Raw genomic sequence first — 15245 nt, 5'->3', positions numbered from 1 at the left:
TTGCTGATTATCTGTGTTGTTGATGATCCGATGAAGTTTCATTGATTATTTCAGTATTGTTAATTTTATTTTATAAGGTACCTTGTGAATAAAATACAAGGGCCAGTATTGAAAATTACAACAGACAGTTGCTTTTTTTCTAGAAATAAAAATAAAAGGAAAAATAATGAAAAATACCTCATTGGTTGTTCAGTATTCCTTCAAGATATATCAAGCTGTCCAGTTCCTCCATTATTTTTCATTGTTTCAAATAGGCCCACAGAGGCTTGTGAAAGAGTTAATGGTGGAGGTTTTGGCAGCATCAAAGAAGCTGATTGAATGATGATAACAGCCAATGACTTGGAAGTCCCTTGTTGTTAATTTCTATTGTATCTTCCAATGTACAAATTTTATCTAATTTAAAGCAAAAGAGACATGATTTAGCTATGCACAGGACTTTCAAGTTAGCCTTGAATTGGAAATGATTTAACATTTCATAGAACAGGCAGATGAGAACTTTGAAGAATGACCCAAATATAAAACTATTACTGACTGTAGTTTCAAGAGATGGTACTGTAAATGATTCACCTTTTCTCCATGAATGAGCCCTCAGGTAGCTGTTATGAGATGAAATTGGGTCTTTCAAAATGGAATTTGTGAAGAAATTTCAGTGGCACAGTAAAAGGAGGGGGTGCAATCTGAGGTAATCCATGATAAAATAGGAAAGAGAAACTGTTGCTTTGGGCTTTACATTTGGTTACTATTTCAGTTCCCTCATTTTTTCAAAGAATAAAGGAACTCTTAAGCAATTTGCTACATTTCACCTGTTTCAGGTTTTGTCAGTGTAAATTACTTAAGATCATCTATTTTTGTAATAAATATAAAAATGTAAAGAATATCAAGCTGCTTGCTAATTTCCATTCATCCCCAATGTTTCGATTTCATATAATAGGTCTGAATTTTTATTCTATGTCTATTCATCTTCTGCTCTGGTGGTATCCTATCACTGTTGTGTCACACTTAATAACTTATAAATGAATATAAAAACGTTATTTGTGTGTGAATTTGCAAAGGAAACACATTCATTTTTATGACAACTAATACTGCCCATTTATATGATATATGGAACATTTTACTCTCCAGATATCTCTCTGTTAATGTACACCAAGTGTCATTGTCCATAGAGAAGTGGTCTAACTATAGCCCATATCACACTGAAAATGAAGGTGCAAGTTATGTATGTGAAACTATGAAACGTTTTGTTGATGCTGGGCGGGGAATGAAACTTCCCTGTGGGAGTACTAATATAACCTTGCCTAATTCAAAATCACAATGTGGGGGAAACCGTGAAGCCAGCCAGTGGCTTTCAATAGCTTCATCCTTATTTTATACATTGTGATATTTAAGTATACCGCAATGTTTAACTGGTGATATCACCCAGCCCTACTTTGCAGTAGTTTTGTTATATGAGTTGTGTTACCTAGCTTTTATTTGCAAATAAATTGAATCACTGGAGGTGGTTCTTGTTCACTTCTATGGTGTCTGAGATGACTAATATTTATTATTTTAGTTATAAAAAGCAGACCTCACAGACTAAAAAGAATGAAGAGAGGAAGCCAGTTGAAAATGCAAGAGTGAATGTCTAAGTGGTTAATAAATGTTTAAAAGCAAAAAACAGAAGGAGCAAACTGGAGGCCGGGAGGCAAAGCATTCAGGAGATGTACTGTCAAATGAGTGACAGAATTACCTTCCTATGTACCGTATGTTACATGGTTTAGAGTCAGGCTGTGGCCTTCAGTTCAGTTCTAAGGCTGTATTCATTGATTGGAGCTCTTTGTAAATCAGCATTGTTTTATGTATGTTACAGGGTTATATTTAGTTTCGAGTCCTTGCTGCCCTGTGGAATATATTTTATTTTTATTTTTATATGTTTTGAGAAATGCTCAAAGGCATCTTGCTGAAACTTAAAGAAAAGCTCGATTTGATTTTCACTCTGAGTTTCCCCGAGAATGAATGCGAGTTAAATGCCTGTGTTAAGTTGACTGTGAGAGCTTTGAAGGGGTGTTGAAAATGAAAACTAATGTAGCTTTTCTTTCTACATGTTGTTTTTAATGAGGGATTTGCCGTACATTCAGATTGTGATGGGGTGACAAAATGAGATTGTTATTTCTGATTGTTCTTTCAAAAGTATGTTAATTCAGCCCCTCCACCTAGGCGCTTTGCTTTTCAATGGTTGCTTTGGCCAAGGGTAAAAGATGCAGGCAGATAAGGTAGGAGGAGGGATATTTTCATTAAGGCCAGGACTTTTGTTCAGCAGAAACACCATTAAGAGACTGAGGGAAGCGTTCATGGTGAGTTCAGACACCTCTTTTTCTAGAAAAATAGCGCTGATTAAGGCTATCTGAAGCATTTGAAGAGGGGTGCTTCTGTGGCAGTGTTCACCTTGATTCTGAAACCCTAGAAGCAGCTGGCAATGAATAGAGAGATGAAAACCGGGAAGTGAATGCCTCCATTTTTGAATGCACCTCAGAAAACGAATGGGTTCCAAGGCACCTCTCCCCCCCCCTCTCTCTCCATTGAACTTGCTGACAGCCCTTTAATCCTCATTTTTTGAATGTTCTGGAAGTCAAACGGACTTCTGGAACTGATTATGTTCGAAAACCGAGGTTCCACTGTATTTCAAGACTAGGAGTCTTGGTTGACCACAAACTTGACATGAGCCAACAGTGTGACGCGGCAGCTAAAAAAGCCAATGCAATTCTGGGCTGCATCAATAGGAGTATAGCATCTAGATCAAGGGAAGTAATAGTGCCACTGTATTCTGCTCTGGTCAGACCACACCTGGAGTACTGTGTCCAGTTCTGGGCACCACAATTCAAGAAGGACACTGACAAACTGGAACGTGTCCAGAGGAGGGCAACCAAAATGGTCAAAGGCCTGGAAACGATGCCTTATGAGGAACGGCTAAGGGAGCTGGGCATGTTTAGCCTGGAGAAGAGGAGGTTAAGGGGAGATATGATAGCCATGTTCAAATATATAAAAGGATGTCACATAGAGGAGGGAGAAAGGTTGTTTTCTGCTGCTCCAGAGAAGCGGACACGGAGCAATGGATGCAAACTACAAGAAAGAAGATTCCACCTAAACATTAGGAAGAACTTCCTGACAGTAAGAGCTGTTCGACAGTGGAATTTGCTGCCAAGGAGTGTGGTGGAGTCTCCTTCTTTGGAGGTCTTTAAGCAGAGGCTTGACAACCATATGTCAGGAGTGCTCTGATGGTGTTTCCTGCTTGGCAGGGGGTTGGACTCGATGGCCCTTGTGGTCTCTTCCAACTCTATGATTCTATGATTCTATGATTCTATGATTCAAACAATACAGTGGTACCTTGGGTTACATATGCTTCAGATTACAGACGCTTCAGGTTACAGACTCCGCCAACCCAGAAATATTACCTCAGGTTAAGAACTTTGCTTCAGGATGAGAACAGAAATCGTGCTCCGGCGGCGCGGCGGCAGCAGGAGGCCCCATTAGTTAAAGTGGTGCTTCAGGTTAAGAACAGTTTCAGGTTAAAAATGGACCTCCAGAACGAATTAAGTTCTTAACCCAAGGTACCACTGTACTTTAAATTTTAGAGAGCAAAGGAGTGGGTTGTGTGCAAAATTGAATAGGTATCCGAAGTTCAAGCTATACATGGCCTTTTTTTGGCACTTGAAACGTTTGCACCACGTGCCAAACAATGGTTCAGGACCCTCACCTTAAAATATACAAACAGCTCTTGTATAGTTTATCAGTGGAGGTAGTACTCCCTGGAGAGAAACTTCTGTTTTCACAGGGGCTAATTGAAGGCAAAATAGAAGTGTGTCTATGTGTGCTGGCAGTTTTCAAGTAGATCAGATACAGAGCAAGGCATTGGCATACATCCACAGTTCTTGCTCCTCCCAATCAAATAGTGTAGCTGTTTTATGGCAAGATGGACTGCCATAAATACAGGACACCTGCATTGACAAGAAATTCTCATATGCCGTAGGTTGAGTCCAGAATTCAGACTGAGCACTATTCCCTGCCAGGCTAGAATGTGAGAAATGGGGTATTTCTGTATTATACAAAGCAAAAACATGCCTTGTTTCTTTACCGTTTACATGCATTATATCCTCATTAATGATAACATTTCTACTGATACGTGTCATAGAGGCTGCTCAAATTAAGTAGCAAAAACTAATTGGGTCACACACAGTGAAAATAGGGAGTCAGTCAAGCAAACTAAAATTGTCTGTGTGCTAATTACTTTAGATAGGAACAAAGAAAGCCAAGTTACTTGGAAAAACACTGGCTTCCATTATCTACTAGTATATTCACAATAATTGGATTTTCTCAAGATTGACATGTGTCCAGTATTTAATGCAGTTTTCTATGAACTTGGGGCTTCTAAAGTTTTTTTTTTTTTTTAAGGTTCAAATATAACACTTCTTGTCTTGATGCAAATGCTTTGTTATTTTTTTAGTGTTGCTTTTGCACTATCAAATTATTTACCACTTCATATATATTTTTAAGTGAACAAGGTCTTTGCTCAAGGAATTTCGAATGGATTCCCACGTTTCAGAGATCATTGCATTTTGTCAACAGAGTCAAAAAGCCTCTTTTGTACCCTACTAGCTTCTGAATGTAATACATACAATTTGGCATTTTTCATAGTGATAAAGACTAGAAGTTTCCAGTTTCTACAAGAGTAATTTTAACCTATGAATTTTTCTCTTAAGTGACTTTTATGGTATATGTGAGAAAAGATTCCAAAGCAAAATTCCCTAGATAGACACTTTATTTTTATTTGTCATTTATTGATGGCCTTGATGGTGTTTCATCAGATGGTTCTGATTTGGTGAATGGGAACCTGGGGTGGAAGATCAGCTGGGTGAGTCTGAAGGTTTCCTCACCACATTCAGGAACAGTTTTGCTTTGGAATGTATTTTTATTGAACATAACAGCACTTTTAAGCTTTTCTGGCCAAGCCCATTCAAAGTGCCTTACAACATTTCAAACCCCCACAATATGTGCACAGTAAATAGGCTGTCAATTTATTGCAAATGAATAAAAATAAAACAAAACAGTATAATTAAGCCACTAAAGAAATATCACACTTGGAAGCTTAATATTAAGTGGTATGTTTTTAGAGCCTTCCAAAATCCCTGCAGTGTACTAACAGGACATACCTCAGAAGAGAGAGAATTCCAAAGCTGTGGGGACACCACAGCAAAAGCCCATTTCCTCATAGCTACCTACCTTACTTGACCTAGGAGATGAACACTTGAGGAGGACCTCTGATGCTGATTTTAATGTCTGGGCAAGTATATATGAGCACAGATGGTCCAGTCAAAAGCTTGGACCAAAACCAGTGTTGCTGGTGTAAAAATGATGCCACCAATGCTGATTGTCTTAGCCCCATCAGGACTTGGGCAGCCACAGTCTGAACTAACTGGGTTTTGAACCATCTTCAAAGGCAACTTCACTTCGAGCACATTACAGTAGACTAATTTGGGTATGGCAAGCACATGTATCAATATGACAAGGCCATACTTCTCCAGATGGGGTTGCATTTAGCATTGTCCAACGTCAGAAGCATATCAGCGCTAAATCCCTTTCTGGACCAACCAACAATACCTCTGTCTTGCTTAGTTTTTATTTCAGTTTGTTTGCCGTCATCTGTTCAGGGTTTCACCAGCCTCTCTGGAATCAGAACAGGGAAACAAAAAGGTAGAGTTGAGTGATTTAAAACCACTGAGAGGTCCAGAAGAACCAGCAAGGTCCTGCCACTTAATGTCTCCTGGAGTAATCATCCAGCAGGGTGATAGAAGCTGTTTCTGTCACCCAAACCAGACCTGAAGCTTGATCAGTTAGCTCAGATTGCTACCAAGTATAATGAAATATTTTTATTGTTAGATTCTCACATATTATTTTTATTTTTTATAAACAAATTGCAGGTACTCACATTGGGTGGTAATTGAAAGAAACCACATGTCTTATAGGACATGATAAAATGCAATTTATGTAATATTTTGCTGAAATATTACACAGGATGCTATATAAACTCCTATCAGTTGTCTTTCTACATTATGAAATTAAATTTGTAACCTTGGACATGTTTTCCTGATAGTAAATCTCAGAGTAGTGTTAAAAATGTGTGTGACTTTATTAATTGTTCATTATGCACTTAAGGCATTTTATACCCCATCTTTTTCTCTAAGGAGCTCATAGTGGCATACATGGTTCTTCCCCTTCCCATTTAATCCCTGCAAGAACCCTGTACGTTAGGCTGAAGGGCAGTGACTGGCCAATTGGGGATTTGAACCCTGATCTTGTGGTTTTTGGTCCAACTCTCTAGGTACTACACTACACTGGCTGTAAGCTGATGGGTGACAGTAAATGTTTTAAAAAGCAGCAGGAAATAAAACACACAGAATATGCTTTTAAAGTAATTTTAACTAATAGGTTTAGCTGTACTATAAATTTAATTTGTACTTAGAGAATGCATTTGGGGGAAAATTGGAGAGGAGTCACAGTGTAAAAGAAGGCTACTCATTTCTGTCTTTAATATGTGAATCCAAGGACTGAGATGGCACTAGATCTAATACAGAGCCTCGGTAATCACCTGAACAGAGAGTTCCATGAACACTGCATTAAAAATCAATCCATCAAAATAAGAAATTGCAAGATGGGTTTTCCATGTACAATTACTTGACATGACAAGGCTAGCAAAATCAATAGACTTGTGAATTTTCTTTCACTCTTCACTTACTTTTGAGGACTTCTTTTATATTCTTGTAGCAAATATTCAGTACAGGGGATTTTTTAAAGATAGAACATAATTTGGATATAGTATTGCTAATAATATTTCATTTGAAAATGCATCTTTTGTTGAGTTGACAGTGGAAAAAATGTTAGACAGAATAACCTATGTCCTTTTTGTTGACTTTATTTAATAATTTGACTAATACGTGAACAGCACAGCTAATATTGCAATGCAGTCTTTTCCACCAAGAAACTGTACTGGAACAATTGGTACTGTCATGGCACTGACTTTGTTAGTGCTGTTGCCAAGCTTTTTCTAATAAGATAGTGTAGCATGAAATAAGGTCTTATTTTCTTCAGGTTTCAGCTGCCATTTCTTTGTGTGCTTAACTCTTCCAAAAAGGGAATGAAAGATCTTGGGTTTTTACATATTATTGAAGTCTTAAGTGTACCCATCATGAAACTTAATTCACTCAAAAATCAGCATAATGAGCATAAATTAAGTGCATGATAGCTGTAAAAGGTTACTAAGTACCCAAAGAAGAATATAAGATATATACTTTGGTTTTCTTTTAAAGTTCCTCTTTGTACTAAAAAGATCCCTTCAGTTTTTTCCAGAGAACAATGCCAGCTTAGGTTGATGCAACAGCTGTGACATTCACTAGACAGATATCAATACCCTGGTAATGTCAAGATTGGACTTTTGTAGTGCTTTGGGTTCTATTCAAAGTAGTGTTAAAGGCAATCAGTCTGCAGAAGAATTTCTCCTTCTCTTTTGTCTCCCCACCCTGCTCAACATGCTGCCTTAATCTGTTCTGAGGGTTGGGGTAAAACTTGGAGAGGAGTCACTCTGTTAGCCATGCATATTACAGAAAGCTACTCATTTCTTCCTCCAGCCAACCTAGCAGTTTGAAAGCACGTCAAAGTGCAAGTAGATAAATAGGTACCGCTCTGGCGGGAAGGTAAACGGCATTTCCGTGCACTACTCTGGTTCACCAGAAGTGGCTTAGTCATGCTGGCCACATGACCCAGAAGCTTACGCCGGCTCCCTCGGCCAATAAAGTGAAATGAGCGCCGCAACCCCAGAGTCATCCGCGACTGGACCTAATGGTCAGGGGTCCCTTTACCTTTACTCATTTCTTTAATATGATAATCCCAGGACTGAGATGCCCCTAGATCTAATACAGAGCCTCAGTAATCACCTGAATCTGGAGTGCCACAAGCACTACATTGAAAATAAATCCATCAAAATAAGGAATTTCATGATAGGTTTGTTTGACACTTATATGACATAACAGGACTAGCTAACTTCACCACGGTATGGCTCTCCTTTATCATATACACAGCCCAACAAGACAATGGCAAAAATTCACCAACAGCATACAAATCAATATGGCTAACCTGATCCAAAACACCCACTCACTGCATTCACACATGAAAACAAAGATCACCACAGCCAATCACAAACAAACAACCACACCCTAGGCCAACCCCAACTTCTCTCTCCACCAAAAGAACACAAGTGAATAGCAGAGAATCTGCACAAGCGACACTGACACAAAACCCCACATATATTAAATAAAATAGAAACTTCGCCACCCGACCCCACCCCCACTCACCTTTCCCCCCTCCCCCTCTTTCCCCCTTTTCTTCCTAATGTCTCAACAAAACTGATCTGTAAAAATATTACTTGAAAAAAGAGACATTGCACATACTTTTGTAAACGAATAAAATCTTTAATAAAAATACATTTTTTTAAAAAACAAGACTAGCTAAGATAGAAGGAGCATGAGACCATCATATTCCCTGTTGCTTCATCATAGTTGCAGGCGCTGTGTTGCACCTGATGACATCGTGCAAGCATTGTGTGCGCGAGCATGATGTCAAGTGTGTTGCGCACTGGCATGCGTCGTGTGTGTGACAACTGTTGCATCAGGAGAGGCCGATCAGGCCTCCTCCCGCTGTGACATTCACCCAGGAGGCCACACTGGTCCGTGTGCGTCTCAGTGTTGCACAGCATGGGGCAACATAGTGCTAGGCCTCCTCTGCCCCCTCAAGATTGTGGGGCCTGAATGGACATTGCGGGGGCCACAGCCAAATAAAGTTGGTGCGCCTGATCATGGTTCAATCCATCATAGTAGGTTTCAAAGCTTTCTTGCTTTGTTTTTAGAGTGACCTGTAAGCTGTTTGGTTTCCCTTCAGGTTCTATGAAAGACTCACACTCGCTTGTATAAAAGTAGTCTATTCAAGAGAGAATCCTGGAGTATTTTCCAAAAGTGTGGAAAATACAAAGATTTCACAATGAAGTTGAAGGTCGCAAATGTGAAATATCATGTATCTGTGGAAATTTTTGGTAACCACTCATCATTAATTTTTGATCTACTGAAGGCTGATTGCATATTACTAAGCATCCTTATCTTTGGCCACTTGTGCATCTGTTACTCTGCATCCCCTGATTAACTCTCAGAATCATCCCTTTCCTCTGTGATTGCTTCCATTAGTTGGATGCTATCATTTCTCTCCTAAAGAAAATTCTCTGTGAACTGTGACCTGCAAAAATGCTGTTTTTTGATGTAATGTTTAATTTTTAAAAACTCCAAGAGGTTTTAAAAAGATTGTCTTGATTGTAGTCTAAAACTGAATAGCTTGAATTGCTGAAATAAGAAAAGAAAAACCTCTGTTGACATTTGAAGCCAGCCATTTTATAGAGATCCAAAGAAATGCTCAATTAGACAAAAGGGTACTGTTGTCTTAGAGTATGAGATACAAATCATATGTTATTAGTAATCTTTGTTGTCTGCCATATCTTTATATAAGTGAAATGGCGCCACACATACAGAGGAGATATCAACAGATTTGTGCTTGGATATTTGCAGAAGAACGTAAAGTTTAGGGGTGCCACTCAAATAGCCCAGTGACAATCTAATATGTTTAGTGTGTCTGGAACACTGGGCTGTATGTTGAAAATGGAAAACCGCCAAGAGATGAGGTAGAACAGCAACTGGAATCCCAAGCAGGAAGCACCCTGCATTGCAACATTTTGTTGAATGTTCCACTTGTATTATTTAATATCCCTGTTTGATCTTCTATGAAAGTAACACAAATGTCAAAAAGAATTTCCAAATCCACCCCAGCCAACATGGGCAATAGGGATTATGGGAGTTCTTGTCCAGCAACATGTAGAAATCCTGCCCTTAAGGACTGCCTCTTCCAATATGAACTCACCTGGACTCTGTACTTGTCCTCTGAGCCCTTCTCTATGCCCGCCCTCACCAAGAGGTTAGGGGGTGGTTTTATTTTTATTAGCTAAGCCTGAGTTTTTGCAGAGAGTGCACTCGACCTTTCAAGCACTCAAAAGACACACACCACCTAAAATGAAACAAAAACATGCTATTGTTTCTGTGGCAAGACTAAGCCTGCACTGGAAAGCCTGCTGCTTTCAAACTGAATGTATATGAAATGGTTTATCTGCAACACAATTATATTAACTATCCCACACTTTTGAATTAGACTATAAAACAGTCGGAAATTGTTTGTGTCCTTGTGCCCTGTTTATCATAAATAATATTTGTCACTAGCCAAAGACAAGCTAACCCTTTAGTCAGCAACGTTAACAGAACTGTATTTTCTTTTTTTACAGATGAAAGGGAAGATGTTCAAAAGAAAACATTCACAAAATGGGTAAATGCACAGTTTGCTAAGGTAAGAAAATCTCCCTTTTTGCATTCAGAATCAAATGTATGTGTTCATTTTAAGGGTAACTTTAAAAAATTAAAAATATTTAAGATTTTCATGAACTACAAAGAACGTGCAATGTCTCTCTCTTTTTTGATCAGATTATAAAGTCTTTTGGTTATGTTCAATTTAAAATGTAAGACAATAAGATTCCATAGGTAGGGGAAGAGAGTAGAGGGTGGGTGGTAAACTTACACACTATCTTGTTTTCTCATCTTGGTATGTATGTGGGGTTTTCATGTCGGTGTCAATTGTGTAGGTTCTCTTTCTGTACATTTGTTGGTTTACATTGGTGATGAGAGAAAATTGGGAGGGGGGCAGGGTATGCTTGTTTGCCTTTAATTACCTTTGATTAACCATAGTGAGATTTGTTTGTGTTTGCGGAAAGGGGGTATGGAATATTGGGTCAAGTTAGCCGTATTGATCTGAATGCAGGTAGTAGATCCCTGCTATCATTGTCAGTTTGAGCTGTGTGTGTAATAAAAGAGCCATGCCGGTCCTCTTTCTTTTGCCCTCATGTCAGTTTTAGTTTGTCAGTTAACTTTTCTAATAAGACCGTATTCCATACAATTTGGTACCAATGGTCCATGCTTACTTCAGACAAGTCTCTCCAGAGTCTAACTGATGTTTCTGGCCTCTGAGAGTAGGTGGGTTATAAGCTCTTTATGGTGCAAGTGAGCATTATTGTCTTGGAAAATATTTAATAGGGCCAATTCTGGTGTGGGTTCCAATATCTGTTTAGTTATGCTACATACATTTTGTAGGACTGCTATCCAAAAGTGTTGGATTTCCATTTTTGACCATCAGTAGTCTTTGACTACAAATTTATCGCCATTGGGATTTGATGGCAAACAGGTAAAGGTAAAGGAGCCCTGACAGTTAAGTCCAGTCGCAAATGACTCTGGGGTTGCGGTCCTCATCTCGCTTTACTGGTCAAGGGAGCCGACGTTTGTCCTCAGACAAACGTTTGTCCTCATCTCGCTTTATTGGCCAAGGGAGCCGGCGTACAGCTTCTGGGTCATATGGCCAGCATGACTAAGCTGCTTCTGACGCAACCAGAGCAGTGCACAGAAACACCGTTTACCTTCCAGCTGGAGCGGTACCTACCGTATTTTTCGCTCTATAACATGCACCTGACCATAACACGCACATCGTTTTTAGAGGAGGAAAACAAGGGAAAAAATATTCTGAATGAAACAGTGGATGTATCATTTTTGTGCTTCATGCTGTGGCCACAGACATGTGATCTGATGGTGAATTTGGGGTGACCCAATGCAAAAATCCTGAGAATCCCTGTGGATCCATGCTTTGTAACCACGTTTTTGCACCATTGCAGCCCCAGGCAACAGTGGGTGCGTGATTTTTTTGGGGGGGGGGACAGGCTGTAGCCATGGACATGCTATGTGCTCTGATGGTGAATTTTGGCTGACCCAATGCAAAGATCCTGAGGATCCATGTGGATCCATGCTTTGTAACCACGTTTTTGCACCACTGCAGCCCCAGGCAACAATGGGTGTGTGATTTTGGGGGGGCAGGCTGTAGCCATGGACATGCTGTGTGCTCTGATGGTGAATTTGGGGTGACCCAATGCAAAGATCCTGAGGATCCATGTGGATCCATGCTTTGTAACCACATTTTAAGTGGGGAGAGAAGGAAAAACACAGAAGGCTAAGAATGCAGGAGAGGGCTATAACGTGAGGAAAGGAAGGCAAAAGTTTCCCCCCACCCACCCACCCAAGCCAGCCAGCGTGCGCTCTCTCTCTCTCTCTCTCCCTCCCACCAGCATGACAGAAGAAAGCATTTTATCTGCATTAAGAACTATTTAGCAGCGAAACCTAAGCTTTGCCATCCCTTAAGAGGTACAGACACTGTAATCTTCCAGATCGCATGAATTTACAGGCAAAACACTGTTTAAGGATTTCATCCTTTTAAATGGAAGAAAGCATATTTGAATGCTGTTTGTCTCCAAAAACAAAAAGCAGGAAGTCAAATCAGAATTTTAAGCCGAACCTGTAATCTCTCTTCCCTTCACATACATTGTTCCCTCCGGAGCAGGGACAGGATAGAGCGACGCTCTGCTCTCCTCTCTACTTGCCTGGAGGGGAGGGGCTTTCCCTGCTCTTTGTTCGGACGCTCTGCTTTCCTCTCTACTTGCCTGGAGGGGAGGGGCTTTCCCTGCTCTTTGTTCCGTTTGAGCAAACACAGCAACGAAACAGAGCAGGGTGGGCAGTAAGACCCTGAGGCAGAATGCAGGAAAACTGCCACTTCCTGTCTCACGGAGCTCCCTTCTCCCTGAAGCGCGGTTTGATTTTTGCCTCATTTTTCGGCTCCAGGGAGCACACATTCGCTCCATAACACGCACAGACATTTCCCCTTCCTTTTTAGGAGCAAAAATCTGCGTGTTATAGAGCGAAAAATACGGTATTTATCTACTTGCACTTTGATGTGCTTTCGAACTGCTAGGTTGGCAGGAGCAGGGACCGAGCAACGGGAGCTCACCCTGTCATGGAGATTTGAACCGCTGACCTTCGGATCAGCACCCAAGGCTCAGTGGTTCTTTGACTAGGAATTTATCGCCATTGGGATTTGATGGTAGTGCATAGTTTTTCCCTGAAATGGCTTTGCTCTTTCCTCTTTTATAGTAATAGCTCATATTGAAGATGATAATTTAGCAGTGCTGATGTGTGAACAGGCTTGTGATGGGATGGTCAACAATTTGTCATTATTGTCATCTTTGTTTACAGAAGAGTATGCATGAATATTATTTTTTAAATGAATAGCCTTGATTGCAGAATTGAGTCAGACATTGTTTCAGAAGTGTTTCTTGGTAAGATTAGCTTAAAGGGTCTGCTTTTATTGTAAACAGATGTTAAAATATATGATGTCACTGTGATCATAGAAAAATAGAGAGTCTATTAATGAAGAGTAAAATAGTGGATGACTGAATTATTTGCAGTGAAAGAAAGCTATGTACAGACTGTAAGAAACTTTTTGATTTTGAAGTCATTATATTTGTCCCTAGAGAAAACAAGACTCATACATGGTTCATAGTGACTTCTCTGTTCCAACAATAATGAAAATGCTATGTGAAATGTTGATTACAGCTGAGTTGAGAATTTTGCAAAACAAATTTTACAAAACAATTAAGAATCATATTTTTGACATTTCTTGAGCTTGTAAAACTAGTGCTGCTTTTAAAGGGACTTTTTAAAGGTTTTCGAAAGAGGCTTTGAAAGCTCACCTGCAGAATGAACCACCATTTAATTGAAGGCTCAGTATTTAATAAAAACTAATCATTATTTCATGTAGAAGTATTAGGACTGCATTTTCATTGCTGAGAAATTAGTCTGGGCTCTGGTGGCAGTTGTCCCGTGCACTTAACTTTACATGGTAAATTAGGATCTTAGAAGACTGCCCCCCAAACTTGATAGACATTCTCATTCAGATGGTGTGCGTGCTCTGCATCATGTGAATAATTATGCAGGGTGGGGCTTACCTGCCTTTCCCCAATATTTTATTCAAGTTGGCACTCCTGGATGGGATGGGTAAAAAGTAGCTGTTGTAGAATGGCCTATATTTGATGTTTCAAATTGATTGATGCTGCTGTCATGGCAGTATCCTGACAGCAGAGGTCTGGGGGAAATGAAATTTCCCTTTTGGCTCCTTGGCTCCTTGTACTAACAGACTACTGCTGCTCATGACAGCTTCTCAGAGATTTCAGCAGTGCATTTTGAACAAAACCTGAAGACTTGCAAGCCACATTTTCTTTTCCATTGCAGATATTTTCAGGAGAATTGAGATTTAAATTGACTAAGTTAAGGTTTTATGGTGTTGATCCAACTAAATAGCATCCTATTACTTATGGTTTCTAATATCACATTTTTTTCACTAGGTTACCCATGCTGAGTATTTGTATATATCATCTTGGGAATATGCAAAGCCTTCAAATATTCAATGCATTGGATAAATGTTGGTGATTTATGCATAGGTTTTCATTGGCCTAAGGCACAATATTGAGGGTGGTGATATTGGGCTGTGAGATGATGATATAGACTCTAGGCTGTGTATCAAAGGAAAGAATGTGAATAGACCTGAAGACTTATGTTGTAATAAATTGAACATGAGAATTTTAATTGTCTGCTGACTTTGGTAACTAGAAACATTGTTAGGTAGACTTTGTTACAGTAGAAACATTTAACTCTCCAAACATACTGGTTTTCTAGCTTGTCTTGAGAATTTCAGCATAGAACAGAATAAAAGTAAAAATAAGTAAATAAATAGATAGTAAATTTGAAAATGTGGCACTATCATAAAATTGAGCAACTGGGTTTCAGAAAACTGAGCTTTAGTAAAAACAGCAAAGTGTATTGTGGCACCTTAAAGGCTTTCAAATCTGTTACATATCAACTCTGCTGTTTCACAGCCTCCCTGCTTTATCTGGCTGAGATTGTGGCTGGTGTACACTTATGACACACAGCTCTATTTCTCCATGATGCATAAGTCCACAGTCACTGTGCATGATTCGATCTTTTGTTTGTGCTCAGTGTTGAACAGTATGGGGGCAATAAACTGAGTTGGAACAGTGGAAAGATGGAGACACTGTTGGTAGATGATTCTTATATCTGGGAGGCTCACCTGTCCTGGATAGGGATCCAGTTCCTCTGAAAGAATATATTTGTTTGTAGGTGCTCTTGGATGCATCTTTGTCATCGCTTGGACTGCTGAAATGCGCTCTATGTGGGGCTACCTTT

General features: G+C 39.6%; 1 protein-coding gene across 21 annotated transcripts in view; it reads left to right on the top strand.

The window, feature by feature from the left end:
- Positions 1-15245, top strand: part of DMD (dystrophin) — a 1010042-nt gene that overhangs the window by 225075 nt on the left and 769722 nt on the right. For all 21 annotated transcript variants that reach the window (XM_083498284.1, XM_083498278.1, XM_083498289.1 and 18 more), the window contains exon 2: positions 10400-10461. In XM_083498284.1, the coding sequence (XP_083354410.1) occupies positions 10400-10461 (62 nt within the window). The remainder of the gene's footprint in view (positions 1-10399; positions 10462-15245) is intronic.

Source organism: Podarcis liolepis (genome assembly GCF_965112155.1).
Source record: "Podarcis liolepis genome assembly, chromosome: 4".
Classification (NCBI taxonomy): Eukaryota; Metazoa; Chordata; class Lepidosauria; order Squamata; family Lacertidae; genus Podarcis; species Podarcis liolepis.
This window is presented reverse-complemented; position numbering and strand designations above follow the sequence as displayed.